The sequence below is a fragment of the Somniosus microcephalus genome, chromosome 27, assembly GCF_052327205.1.
Source record: "Somniosus microcephalus isolate GS21.2 chromosome 27, FLI_Smic_1.0, whole genome shotgun sequence".
In the NCBI taxonomy this organism is placed as follows: Eukaryota; Metazoa; Chordata; class Chondrichthyes; order Squaliformes; family Somniosidae; genus Somniosus; species Somniosus microcephalus.
The window spans coordinates 25,601,434-25,616,204 of NC_141013.1; the positions used below are offsets into that span (position 1 = coordinate 25,601,434).

General features: G+C 39.7%; 1 protein-coding gene across 4 annotated transcripts in view; it reads left to right on the forward strand.

The window, feature by feature from the left end:
• Positions 1-14,136, forward strand: part of nedd4a (NEDD4 E3 ubiquitin protein ligase a) — a 137,423-nt gene extending 123,287 nt beyond the window's left edge. For all 4 annotated transcript variants that reach the window (XM_085968760.1, XM_085968761.1, XM_085968764.1 and 1 more), the window contains 12 exons: positions 262-327; positions 2,033-2,262; positions 2,983-3,104; positions 3,310-3,380; positions 6,278-6,373; positions 7,940-8,013; positions 8,665-8,725; positions 10,290-10,349; positions 10,445-10,552; positions 11,063-11,159; positions 11,347-11,419; positions 11,586-14,136. In XM_085968760.1, the coding sequence (XP_085824886.1) occupies positions 262-327; positions 2,033-2,262; positions 2,983-3,104; positions 3,310-3,380; positions 6,278-6,373; positions 7,940-8,013; positions 8,665-8,725; positions 10,290-10,349; positions 10,445-10,552; positions 11,063-11,159; positions 11,347-11,419; positions 11,586-11,688 (1,161 nt within the window). In that variant the 3' untranslated portion in view covers positions 11,689-14,136. The remainder of the gene's footprint in view (positions 1-261; positions 328-2,032; positions 2,263-2,982; positions 3,105-3,309; positions 3,381-6,277; positions 6,374-7,939; positions 8,014-8,664; positions 8,726-10,289; positions 10,350-10,444; positions 10,553-11,062; positions 11,160-11,346; positions 11,420-11,585) is intronic.
• Positions 14,137-14,771: the final 635 nt, after the last annotated feature.

A 14,771-nucleotide genomic window follows, 5' to 3' on the forward strand; every position in this document is an offset into this window, starting at 1 on the left:
ACCATTCTGGTAAATCTCCTTTGCACCCTCTCCAGGGCCTTCACATCCTTCCTAAAGTGTGGTGACCAGAACTGGACACAATACTCTGTTTCAATCTTTGAGCCTGTCAGTGTTGGAGCTCCACGTTACTGAGTTTACAAGCACCGCCGTTGTTGTATAATGTAAATAAAGTAGACTATTAAATTAAATTGGCACGTTGATCAAAAGTGTATATTAAAAAAATCTGGAATGTGCTGATTTTGGGCCTGTTTTAAATTACAGGCTGTGCCTTACTCAAGAGATTACAAACAGAAGTATGATTATTTCAGGAAAAAGCTGCGGAAGCCTGTGAGTATTACATAAGAACATAAGAATTAGGAGCAGGAGTAGGCCATTTGGCCCATCGAGCCTGCTCCGCCATTCAGTAAGATCATGGCTGATCTACCTCAAACAACAGTGGAGAATATTTTCCTCCGTGGCTTCAGTGTGTTCGGTTCCATTGGTGCTGGCACAGAATACAGAAGTATTCTGGGAGTAGTTATGTCGAGCTGCTGATGTCCATGAGGGCCAGAATGATTGGGAGTCACTAGAGAAAGATCTTCCATTTATATAGCGCCTTACACAACCTCAGGATGTCCCAAAGCCAATAAAGTACAGGAAACTTTTTTTTATCCGGGACCGGCGTGGTGCCGGTTTATCAAAAAGTCCGGATTACAGAGAGGTATAGTTAAAAGGTACGAGAGCTCCGTACACAGCAACAAATCCAGGCTTCCCTGTTGCTTAGCAACAAGTTCAGGCACCCCGGCCACAGACCAAGTGTCCCTGTTGCTTAGCAACAAGTGCAGGAACCCCGATTACACAGCCACAGATCCAGGAACGGCCACTAATATGAATAAAACTTACCTGAACCTACTCCTGAATTTTGCCGGCTAACAGAGATTTCCGGTTATTTAGGTGCCGGTAAATCGAGAGTTTCCTGTACTGTTAATCACACCTATACAAGGTGGTGTACATCACTGGGCACCAAAGGTCAACAAACTTACCGTACTAACTAAAAATAGAATGCAATCTATTTTTGAGATTAGCCACAGGGATTACACTTTAGAAAAATGTATGTTCTAAAATATAAGCCAAATGAGACACTGCAGCATTAACTTACAGCTTTATATTGGTGGCACGATTTACCAATAAAACAAATGATTGAATAATGAGTCACATTTAACCATATAGTCTCTATTTACAGTATAACATTCTGTAAACTATTTTCATCATTTGGTCTTCACTAACAGTAGCTTTCAATTAACTCAAGTTTTTTTTCCATTGCAGCCAAAAGTTAAAGCAGAATCAAATTCTCAGAGTGCTAGAAGAACGTTGTCTTAAAGTTGCCTTAAATTTGGTTGACATTTTCTTTTATGAAAAGACCATTTTTTGCTGCCGATATGGACACCCTTAAGTAGGGTCTTCCTATATGCCAGGCTGCTCCAGTGACCTCGATTGCGAGGGAGTGTCACAGACCAGCTCCATTCCAAACAGTGGGTGATGTGACTTCAAACCAGCCTGAGTCCCACTCAGCCACCTAACTTAGTTAGGTGAAATCACACTACAGGCTGAGAATGCATGTACATGCCTCTTATCAGTCTGTAGGATGAGACTAAAGCAAGGCCTCATCTACTTGTTTGGGTAAAAGCTGTTTTGAAGAAGAGCAGGGAGTTCTTGTGTTCTGGTCAATATTTTTCCCTGAAACAGGACCACTAAAACAGAACAACTGGTCACTCATCTTGTTCCTGTTTGTGGGACCTTTGCTACACACAAATTGACTGCCTACAAAAATAACAGTGACTGCACTTCAAAAAGTAATTTGTTTGTGTAAATTGCTATGGAGTGTCCCGAGGGCATAAATCGCACTATTTAAATGTAAGATATTCATTTTTTATATTTGGAGTTACAGTCTTCCCTCTTTCCTGGCTGTATGCGTATCTACAAAACCAGGTCGTCATTAAATTGTAAATATCCTCCCCGCTCCCCCCTCATTTTTGATTTTTTTCTTTGGCAGACTGACGGTCCAAATAGATTTGAAATGAAGCTACGTCGCAACACAATCTTGGAAGATTCCTACAGAAAAATAATGTCTGTGAAGAGAGTCGAGTTCCTTAAAGCCAGACTGTGGATTGAGTTTGATTCTGAAAAAGGATTGGATTATGGCGGTGTTGCCAGGGAGTGGTTTTTTCTCCTCTCCAAGGAGATGTTCAATCCTTATTATGGATTGTTTGAATATTCTGCCACGTAAGTAAATACTTTCTATCTTGAAACCACTCCATTGTATTCGTGTCAGAATGCTTAAGAGTACTGGAATTTTGAACATTTTATTACTGTTGCACAATTGCATTATCCCTTCAGTATATATGTACAGGAAACTTTCTGATATCCGGCACTGACAGGACCGAGCTGGTGCCGTACCATCAAAAGTGCCGGACATACCAGCGTCAATGTTGAGAGATACGGAACTGAAAAGCTCCGTGTGAATCAACAAACCCTGTTGCTTAGCAACAGCTTTAAAACAGTCGGCTGCAGCTGCAAGCGTCTCTAGCTGAAGCTGTTGCTATAGCTACAGACCTTGCAGTGCCTGACTGGGGGGAAAAAAAAAAGCAACGAGAACTAAAAAAAACTTATAGAAAACGGCTCCTGATTTTTGCCGCTGGATCGAGTATTCTGGACATAGAACCTCCAGATAAACCAAAGTTTCCTGTGGTGGGTTTTTGCAGTGTTCTTAATGCTGTGTCACAGTGAGACAGCATTAATGTGGAGATAAATAAGGTGGTTGCAGATTGTGTAATGTAGTGGTGCAGTATTGATGAAAACCTCCTTCTGTTAGATTTTAACGTTTTCTGATTAAAATTTAGCATGCTTTTCCATTAGTGAGATTTGCCCACTGCTTGTAATGTGTGACAGGTTATTGGACTCGAATCATCTAATCCAATCCAATATCCTTCTTTCTCCTTTTAGGGACAATTATACCTTACAGATAAATCCAAACTCTGGTCTGTGCAATGAAGAGCATGTGTCCTACTTTAAGTTCATAGGTCGTGTAGCTGGAATGGCAGTTTACCATGGAAAGCTGTTAGATGGTAGGTACATAGATTTACCTTGAAGTTATGGTTTAGTGCATTTATTTTTAAATCTGGGAATTTTTTGGAAACTTCATAAATTATGTACAAGGCAGGAACGTTGTGCTAAGTATTGTAGTTGTGGTGATTTACTGATGGTGGTGTCCTGTACAAATGATCTACAGTTGCATGAATTCAGTGAGATTTTCTGTTCTTCATTATGCAGGATTCTTTATCAGACCCTTGTATAAGATGATGCTTCAGAAGCCAATAACACTGCAAGATATGGAGTCAGTGGTAAGTGTCTGATGCCGTAGACATACGGAATAGTTCCTTTGGCAGCTGCACCGTCCCGTGTGGGAGTAAGTCGTAGACCAGGAAGATAACTCATCTCTGTCAGGGCAGCAGTTGGAGTGAACTGTGTAAACTTAAGGTCATCCAAAACTCGGCTGCCCGTGTCCTAATTCGCACCAAGTCCTGTTCGCCCATCTCCCCTGTGCTCGCTGACCTACATTGGCTCCCGGTTAAGCAGCGTCGCGATTTCAAAATTCTCATCCTTGTTTTCAAATCCCTCCATGGCCTCCCCCCCCCTCCCTATCTCTGTAATCTCCTCCAGCCCCACAACCCCCCCCAAGATATCTGTGCTCCTCTAATTCTGCCCTCTTGAGCATCCCTGATTATAATCGCTCAACCTTTGGTGGCCGTGCCTTCTGTTTCCTAGGCCCTCAGCTCTGGAATTCCCTGCCTAAACCTCTCTGCCTCGCTACCTCTCTTTCCTCCTTTAAGACGCTCCTTAAAACCTACCTCTTTGACCAAGCTTTTGGTGACCTGCCCTAATTTCTCCTTATGTGGCTCGGTGTCAAATTTGTTGTCTTAAAATACTCCTGTGCCGCGCCTTGGGACGTTTTACTATGTTAAAGGCGCTATATAAATACACGTTGTTGAGTGCTGTGGTTGGCCTCACTTCACTTGTCTAGGTGGTGATGTGGGGAGGAACTGCCAGACTCCTGCTTCTGATCACTATCCAGTAGCATGTGCTGGAAAGTGTGTCTGCACTGATTGTTAAGCGAAGGCAGAATTGGGTTTCACTGTGATGCCCACAATGGGCAAATAGCTCAAACCTGAGGGATGGCCGTGGAAATTTGAAATGCTAATCAGCTACACAGAGAAGTTGCTGCAGCTGAGAGGTCCTGGCAATGATGCTGGTTATTTGCGCGAGTTACTGTAGCTTTGATACAATGGGAAGACTCCAGGAGGTCAGTCAGTTGTAATGGCCATTGACAAACATCTTCGGTTATCAACGAAGATGGTTTTCATTCAACGTTGACAGGTAGCCATTCTGGATTAATTAAACAATGAAAGATAACGTCATTTGCCCACAGTTCTTGAGGATAAGCCCAAGCCGGAGAACTCGGTGATTGACCACCACCTGGCAGGGCAAACCCCTGATCTCAGATTTGAGTCAGGTGTCGAACAAGTCTTTGTCTCTGAGGTAGAATGGGTGAAAGTGCCCTGGCAGCTTGTAAATGATGGCTTGAAGCAGCTAATCTTGGAATAACTTAGCTTGAAAGTGGGCCGATGCCTAGGTAGCCAGTAAGGTTGCATCTTATTATTTTGCATTACCCAGGGAGCATAGTAAATTGACTGGTCTCGCTGTGAAAGCTATATTCTATTATATAGCGCCTTTCACAACTTCAGGACGTCCCAAAGCCCTTTGCAGCCAATGATGTACTTTTTGAGGTGCGATCACTGCTGTAGTGTAGGAAACGCAGCAGCCAATTTGCACACAGCAAGCTCCCACAAACGGCACTTAAATAAATGACCAAATCACCTGTTTTAGGTGTTGGTTGAGGGCTAAGAGATGGCGAAGCAAGTGTCATATTGCAATTAGCTGAGGAAATTTGTTTTATTTTGTGTATTTAAAGCTTCATAGAAAGAAAGAACTTGCATCCATGAAATTTCAAGTCACACTCCAATGAACAAGTATGTGAGGACCGGAGAACAAGTCGACCCAATTGCAGCAGGGGCAACGTAAATAACTCTCCAAAGTGGAGCAACAGGAACATTTACAAGGGAGCTCCACAAGCAAAAAGATTGATAAAGCTTAGAGAAGGGAGTGGGGGACCACAGGACAGAGATTAGGGGTGCAAAACGACACCTGTATAGGGGGATAGTGAAAGATGCCAAAAATTCTTCCAGTATTACACCAGCAAACAGGTACTAAAGGAGGAAGTCAAAATCCGAAGGAATTCGTAGTATAGGAGTTACAGACTGTAAATATGCTAAGTGGCTACTTGGAGGTTTTTAATCAGAGCGTACACTTACAATGATGTCTCCACCATTAAACACATCATTCATGATATACAACTGTTTCATATCAGTACTGAGGCATATATACTTCTGATGGATGTACGTACCCATGAATAGCTATTGTTCTATTGCCACAACTGAGGATTCTTCTGTACCAAGATTGAATTCTCATAAATCGTTGCTCTGTTCTGTTCTTACAAAACCTGCGCTGTTGAGCCTCTCTATTCCCCAGCTAGTCCATCATAAATTTCCATTTCAGTCCCTTGCGCTGTAAATTTTCAGCCAAAGAAAACGATTTTCAATAATCCTACCACTACACTGCAAGAGAAGAAAATTCCCCTTGCTCTTCCAATACACCGTTCTTCACAAATATTTGCATTATCTCAAGTCCTTCTAAAAGCGCAAACTCTGCTATTTGACATGTAAATGGATCTAGTCAGGATCCAGTCTTTTTCCCACATTTGTCCTTGGCTCATATTTTTGCCTTAATCATGAGCCAAACATATTTGAGCCTGGATACAGCTCAGTTAGACTAACCCATTCAGCAAACCCAGTTTCCAAAGAATGCTAAAAAAAAACCTCAAGCAGCAAAAAAAAAGCAAAAACAATTTTGAATCCAATATTATTAGCCTCTTGGAAATTGGACATTGGAATGGAGCCCTGGTTTTGAAATGCTAGACGTGACTGAGTATTTTTTCTCAAAAATAATCTTTGAAGTAATTTGGGAAAAGAGACCCTTCTGTTTTTCAGAATTGAGAGTTTGTAAAATATAAATGGCACAGCATCTTTCACTTCATACTGCAATTCATTTAGAAAGAGGTTTATAAATGAGACGGTATAATTGAACAATGTGAATTTTTAACAAGTAATCTTTAATGTTACAGGACAGTGAGTATTACAATTCACTGAAGTGGATTCTTGAAAATGATCCAACTGATTTGGACCTTCGATTCGTAGTTGATGAGGAGCTTTTTGGTCAGGTTGGTATGCATTCGTGTGCTGATTATAATTAAATCAGCTTATATTGAAACTATTGCTTTGGATTGGCGACTGTTTTGAGTACAAACATCCACCCTATAAACTGCATTCATCATTTGCAGCTGGACCAGAACTGTTGCAATTAAGTCAACTTTAAGTACAGTACGGCAACATTCAGCTCCACCTGTTATAGTGTCACTTGCTGTATTGACCTTCATGGGCTCCATTTATATACACATCTACAGTACTGCTTTTTTGATTTACAAATTGAATTTTGCATCTTGTTTGTACAGGACATAATATAACCTTGCATTGTATTGAAGGGCACAAACCTTAATTTTAAGGAAAGCACCATGTTTAGCACCACTTGGAAATATCTTTAAAATAGATGGAGTTTGCATATGGCAGTGGTACCAGTTTGTGAATTACAGTCGTCTTCTTCAAGTGTTATCTCAGTGCTTGTAGTGCAGTAATTGACTGTCTAAGTCTGACTTTCGCTGTACAGATACTGCAGACTAAAGCTCCCATGACAGCCATTATGTTGTGTGACAAATGGTAACAGAGCAGGACATCTAATATCCAGCATTTCTGAGCGCTTTATTGTACTTGTGCCTTTGTTGTGCATCTCCTCGGCAAGATGAATAGAAGAGCTGTCAAATATGGTTTCATTGAACTTGACAACTTCCGATGTTAGTTATTTGATAAGGCACTTTACAGTGCTCCATGTCCCTGTGCAATAAGTGTCTGCAATCTAGACCAGTGACTGCCATAATATTTGGATAATACTTTGTGATTTGTTAGATGTAGAAAAATAAACGGCCAAGTTTGAAATTGCTGAACCTTTTGACTTTGAGGATTTGGAAAAACAGGCGTTAAACTTTTCAAGATATCGTTGCTTTTCTTATGACCTCACACGGGCAGCAGTCACAGTAAATTCCAAGGAGATTTTTGACACCTTGTAGCTTAGCGATAGGGAATAGACTTTTAAACCATAATTATGTGAGTAAGAGAAATACATAGTAACATAATTCTTAGCATCCGGCCTCATTGGACACCGGCACAAGATTAACTTGTTGCTTGAAAAGGTGCTAAATTTAACCCGTTGAGCCGGTGTAGAGTTGCCAGCTGATGTACTCGTTTGCAATCTCTTCCTGGATTGGTCCAAAAATAAAACACATCAAAAGATTTTTCTGGTTACATATGTGATGCAATCTTCTAAGACTTGAATTTAATTGGTTGGGAAAGTGACTTCCAAAGCCAGTTAAACTCAGATTCTTAAAATGTTCCTTGATGTTTAAATAGCTTTATTACTGTGATAACACTTGTGGTATTGCAGTACAAGAGCTGGAAATTAACTGAGCTTTGGATGTGTTTGCAGTCGAAGGGTTAAAATGTTGGATGGGACTGTATTAAAATTAATGCTACTGTTTGAAAGGTCTTGTGTGCCATTTGAAAGATGTCATTGTGTGACTTGTTATACAGTAAATATGCCCTTTGTAGGCGCAACTGCCCTCTAGTGGTTTTGTAGTTTATGTTAAACGTGTTGAATTTATTTTCCCTTCCACCAGACTCAACAACATGAGCTAAAACCTGATGGATCAGAAATATTAGTTACAAACAAGAACAAGAAAGAATATATTCAGTAAGTGTTTTGGACTTTCTGGGGTCATGTCCTTTACATTTGTATTTACTTATTTGTGTAACATTATTTATAGTTGAAGGTTGATATTTTAAACTTAGTTTAAAATATTCATATCAAATTTTTGCTGAATATTTATACATTCATGAAGATGAATGATATCCTACTGAGGAACTTCTCTACTTTGGACACCCGCAGCCAGCACTAAGCACTCCCAAACAAAATGGACCATGAAATAGTTAGAGTAAAGCTCGCTTTAATTTTCCCAACAGTAAACTCGAAGTCCAGCAATGGTCTCCCTCCACCCTCTCCTGCCGCACCAGCGTAAATTGGTCCAGTTCCAACATCAGTTACCTTTGTGACTTATCTGAGTGAGATGCCTAACTATTGTTGGATTATGTGCTAGTAACTGGTGCCTACTTATAACTGGGTCAAGGCTGTGCCACTATATTTAACTTGGGATTTTGAGACTGCAGAGAAAGAGTTTTTTTGTCCCATCAGTTTAGACTGAATTCAAACTCTGGTCCCAGAGGTGAGAGGAAAATATTCTAATACAGTTTGCGCCCAGTCCGCAAATATTCGTCTAACTAAATTGTGTACTGAGTTTAGAAACCTGCGGTGTGGGGTCTATTAACACTGTTTCACTTTTTTTAGCCTTGTGATGCAGTGGAGGTTCGTCAATCGAATCCAGGAGCAAATGAATTCTTTTAAAGAGGTAACGAGAGAAAATATTCACTTTCAAATTACTTAAGATTGTGCCTAGGTCTGTTGAATTTAAGATGTTACCTAACGGGGTTAATCTTGGTGCTGAAACTCCTTAAGATTCAAACCATCCAGATGTGACTTAAAATGAGAACGAAAGGAAAGGCAAGAGTGCCACCACTGAACATCCTGCCAGTTTAGATTCTGATTCAAGCTGAACATTGTGTTAAATGGTGCAAGGTTGTGGGAATTCTTCTCCCGGTAATCTTAATGGCTTGGATTTTGCGGTCAGTGGTGAACGAATGGCGCCAGCCGTTCATTTACACCTACACTTGCTCACAGACTTTCTGTGGGGCTTTCGCACTGGACCTTGCGGTGATTAGAAATCCATTTCGGCGTTGCGCCCTCTACAAGGAATCTGGGACCTATGTGAATAGGACAAGCAACCGTGCGTCTCCTTAGCCAATCAGATTGAAGAATTCTTAATGAGGCGCACAGTCTGAACCAGAAAGTGTAAGTTAGATTATTTCATTAGTGCCAAATCATGTAGAGAAAGAGAGGGAAACAAAGATGGGCTTAAAGGAGAGAGATAAAAGAGACAAAGAAAAAGTTTTTTTTTAAATGTTAAATCTCCAACAATGAATCAATTCTGAAGGAATGAGACTCCACACTTGTAAAAGTAAATTTTCAGTGCCAAAGAGGTTGTTTGGCAATAATTAAGACTTATTACGCTGTTAAAGATTTACTTACACTGGAATGGACAAGCCCCAACTTTTTCTGACCTGTTCGGTAGGTAACTAGTGGGTAAGTATCGCAACCTCGTGCCCTTCATGTGTTTCAATGCCGAGTCTCTCGGCGAAATACCATTCTCGCGAAGCTTCTGGAGGAGAAGGGCAACTCGGACAGCAACTTCCTGATTTCCACATTTAACTGCACATGTGCGGTCACTGGAAGTTGCTGTCCGATTTACACTTTAATAACGGTGAGCGCTGATAGCCCCACCAATATTTTTACCGCAAAATCCAGGCCAATATATTGATCTCTGCACTCCAATTATTCTTGGACTCCAATTATTCTTGGACAGTACCTTATTGATACATCTATAGGTATCAAAAGCTTGTATGTGTAGTCACTGTTTTAAAAAGATGCTTGTATTTGTGTACATTTTTGTGTAATCAATGTATTAATTACGAAAAATATATCACTGATGTTTCCACTGAATGAAATAACTGGCTTTTAAGTTTGTGTTTAACCTTTTGTTGCGAAATAATTATTCAGAGTCACTATAGAAGGTGCACATGTCCGCACACTGACTTAATTTATTGGTTTTTGTTAAAGCTTTTAAGTGCTTTGTGTTAAGTACTTAAAATAATCACTTGATGCCTTGGGGGCCATGATACAGGTTTGCCGCTGGCTATTTTGAGTTTCAAAGCACATTAACTTCATTAGAAAATTAGGTAAATCGATCTTTGAAGTGATTTGTTGTCTAGATGACTTAATTAATGCTCGAGTAAGCGGCGCTGGTACTACTTTTGCCACATATGGTAACAGCAAAATCCTGCTGTTTCTGTTTTCAGGGTTTCTTTGAACTGATACCGCAGGACCTCATAAAGATATTTGATGAGAATGAATTAGAGGTAACCTATGCATTTTGTTCATTTTGAGTGCAAATATATTTTCATGCTGTGTTTTGTTCTGTGTGTTTTGATGCTATTTGTATCTTGGTTTCCAGCTGTTAATGTGCGGACTCGGGGACGTAGATGTGAACGACTGGAGGGAGAACACAAAGTACAAAAATGGTTACAATGCGAACCACCCCGTCATACAGTGGTTTTGGAAGGTAATGCGAGACTGGAAAACCCAATGTGAGGGGTGCAATTCCTGGCGTTTAAGTAAGACCTATAGATTGTCACTGCAGTCTGACTGTTTAAACGTCGAGTCGTAGTTTTCCCTAATATTTTAGCTTTCTAGCATAAATGTACTGATTTTATTGCTGGAAGACACATATATTTTGTTTTGAAAACTACCCTTTAGAAGTAGATTTTTTTTTTAAGCTCCTTGGGTTACCTAGAACAAAAAGGGAGGAGGTAGAGGCAAATGGTTCCTTATCTGCTGGCCTTCCTATCCATTGGCCCCAGCATTGCCAAAAAGGCCAGAAGCTCTTATTGGGGAAGCAGAGAAGAGAAGGAAAGAGGAGAACGGTGAACATTTTAGTTTTTTGTAAAAATGTTCCTGTGTATGCGGGACGAAGATGAGAAGTGTCTTCACTCTCCAGTCGTAATCCAGTGTTATAAAATGACGAGCACTTGTGAAAACTAAAATCAAATCATTGTTCGTTCCTTGTGTACAGACTGTGCTGTTGATGGATTCAGAAAAGCGCATTCGATTCCTGCAATTTGTGACTGGCACCTCCCGGGTACCCATGAATGGATTTGCTGAACTGTACGGTAAGCAGGTTTGAACATGAAAGTTCACACTTTTTTATATATAGAGAGTTTCTTTTCTTTCTCTTTCAAAAATCTAGATGGATTTCTTCAGGAATTGAATAAATCCAAAAATACATCCGTGATTATGCTGCTGATTTGTGTGTGTGTGTGTTTTTTTTTAAGCTTTGTTCTTATCTTTTACTCCTAGGATCAAATGGACCACAGTTATTTACTATTGAGCAGTGGGGAACACCTGAAAAATTACCAAGAGCCCACACATGGTAACGTTCACTTTTGTACTTGTTGGTTCATCAACTTCAGTTTAAAAAAAACCCACTGGATCAAGTTGTTAATTCTGGAATATAGAGTTCCACAATGATTACATACAAAACAAACTGCAAGTTGGTTAACACAATATAATAAGCAAATTGTTAAATCTTCTTTCAGTTTCAATCGCCTGGATCTGCCGCCTTATGAATCGTTTGAAGAATTACGAGAGAAGCTTCACTTGGCAATCGAGAACACTGAAGGTTTTGACGGCGTCGATTGAGTGACCACAGCTGGCTAATATAGGTTTATCACATCGTGCAGCGAATGTGCTAAAATATGAAGCAAACTATCCAGAAACGGAGTTTCCGGGCTAAGTCTTGTGTCGGAAAAACGTGTCACTTTTTATTAAGCTAATAAATAACTAACAGACTAAGTATTCAGTAATCATTAACATCAATTCCCTGAGCTCTCGTCTTTGGGGCTCTGATGAGAAGCCGTGCCCGTTTTTTTATAAACTGGTTGAACATGGCTGATTTGCCTTGACATACTTGCCACGCCAACTGTTAAAATATGGTTAATTATGTGGTTTAAATGCAGGCAGTAACTCAAAAGTCCCGTTCAATTCAGTGACCTCACAATGCAGGCTTCTGATGCTTGATGTTCAGGATCTATTCTGTCCAGCACCCATTATCACATGTCCGTTACTAGGAAGGTGGATGTAAGATTCGACAAGCTGGCCCACCTGTCACTGTCACTCCTGTACAGTTGGGTGGTGCCCTTTTTCTCCAAGTTGCGGTGTTGAATCACTGCTGTTGTCACTTTAGTGCCATACTTAGCTTAGTGACCTCCTAGGTTTTAGGTAACCTCCTAGGTTTTAGGTAACCTATAATGTAGCATAAATGTTAAGTTTACCGAATGATAATTTCATGTGGGATAAAATTGATAACATAGAAACATAGAAACATAGAGATAGGAACAGGAGTAGGCCATTCGGCCCTTCGAGCCTGCTCCGCCATTCAATGAGATCATGGCTGATCTTCGTCTGAGATCATAGCTGATCTTACCAGTTCAGTACCCCGTCCCCGCCTTTTCTCCGTAACCCTTAATCCCCTTAGCCGTCAGAAATATATCCAATTCTCTCTTGAAAATATTTATTGAATTAGCCTTCACAGCCCTCTGTGGCAGGGAATTCCACAGGCTCACCACTCTTTGAGTGAAGAACCTTTGCTCACACAGCTTCAATAAACTACTGAAAACTTAACTCTGTAAAATGAATGGGCAGATTACTGAAATGTGAATATAAAAGAAGGTAAACCTACTGCATGGAAGACAGACTGCATATATGAAGCTCTAGTGCCAAATTTATGCTTTGAAATTTAATTTTGTCACAAGCTACAAGGTTCTAGTTGAACCGTGTGTTTATTTGTGAAATCTTTTTGAATTGTTATACTTGCACCTTCTCAAAATGTGATTAATATGACTACAGTGTATAATTGTTGATGCTTTCAGAAACAATCTTGTATTTTCCACTTGACCATTAATCTTGCATTTCGTGGATTCCAGATGCTGTACTTAATACTCCACAGGTGTTGGTTTTAGAACTTATGCTTGCAGGCTTACATAATGATGGTGGCTTGTCTGTATTGGTAAAAGAGAAAGGAATGAGGCTGTTGAAGATACGCTAGGTGTGCTATGTTTACATAGTGGAGCGCGACATTATAACATAATACACTTTTTTAAAGTTTCCTCTTGTTATTATAAAAATTAAGTTCAGTCAAACATTTTTTTAGACTCCAACAAATCGAAGAAGCTAGTTTGTTTCGGTGAATGGAAAGTCTCAGTGTTCTGAGATGGTGTATTTTTTTTATCGTGAAAGTTGGAACCTGTAAATTGGACTTTGTCAAAAACGCAACTTACATTTATGGCAAAACAATAAAATATGCTTGACGTTTTCCGAGTCTCAAAAAAAGTAAAAGCATGAAACTTAATTTAGCTGGGCAGTGAAAATACAATGAAGTCTACACTTTAGAACTAATGATGTATTGGTTTACAGTAGGTCATATCCATTGCCTGGACTTGAATTTTCTTACATGGTTTGAAGTGTCTGTGTCGAGCCGATTACCTGAAGGAATATCCATACTGACAAATTGGAATTTTTGACAAATGGTGGTTTAAGCACCGACATTATGTTAAAGATGTGAATCCTGGTGTAGTCGCTGCCAGTTCAGGCTGCAAAGAGTTAAATTGAATATTGTAACAATTGGTCTTAATTACAGACATTTTTAAAGGGACTCTCCTCATCATGTAGTAAAACTAATGACTGTTAAAGTTATCCCTCTTCAAATATAGCTTGGAGTATATGGCAATTATTATAGGATGTGTGTATATATTACAAACCATAGTGATTCCAAATTGTACATGTTCCTTAAATTATATTTGTGTCCTGCACAATATATATTCACTTCAGATTTGTAAATATCTTATGAAAATAATCCACTAACTTTTATAGTTATATTAAAAAGATGATGCATGCAATGTTATCTTTCATATTTAAGGTTATAATTTAGAATAGATTTTGAAACAAGAAAACAGATGGAAACAATTTTGTAAATACATAGTGCACTTATAATGAAATGAATGAAATTCATCTGGAAGAGAGATTTTGTGTGCAACACTGGGGAAGTTGGTGTACGAAGTCTATTTATAATAAAACACTGTTTTCATGGAAGTTGCTGTTTGGTTTATATAGGGAAGATTTTTGAAGTTCAGAAAGCTTTTGAAAAGCATCCTTTGTGTTATTGCAAAATTTAACAACTTTTTTCTATTTTCTCTCTCTGTACTAATTGTTTTGGGGGCATTTCTGTCATTGCACCTCTGCACACAGCTTTTAGTGTCATCGTTGTTAACTGTGTGTTAACACAGTCTGATAAAACAAAGAGGAAAAAAAACTATTCCAGTGCCAACACGATGGGTAGGTGACCTGCAGTCAGGCTTTTCTGCTGTTGCTGTACATAAACTTGCCACTGACTCCACTATTGTTCAAGCACCTTGCCTTCAGCTGGCTCTTCTCACTGCACAGCCACAACTGGGAGCTTGTTTTGTGGGGGTTTGTTGCGTCCCATCATTCCAGGGCACGCTGCTAGTTATAAAGAAATGTTTAACCATCCTTAATCCAGCAAACTTCCTCTATTAACTGATGTTGCAGGAGATTCGTTTATCTCATTGACCTAAGGGTATTAAACAACCAAATTTTGCTGCGATGTGTTGGGGAGGGGGGCGGGGGTAGAAATGTCTCGTCTAATTCCTGACTGCATTCTTTCAGTGGACATAGAGCAACAGACCCTTTCCATTATGCCAGCCCAT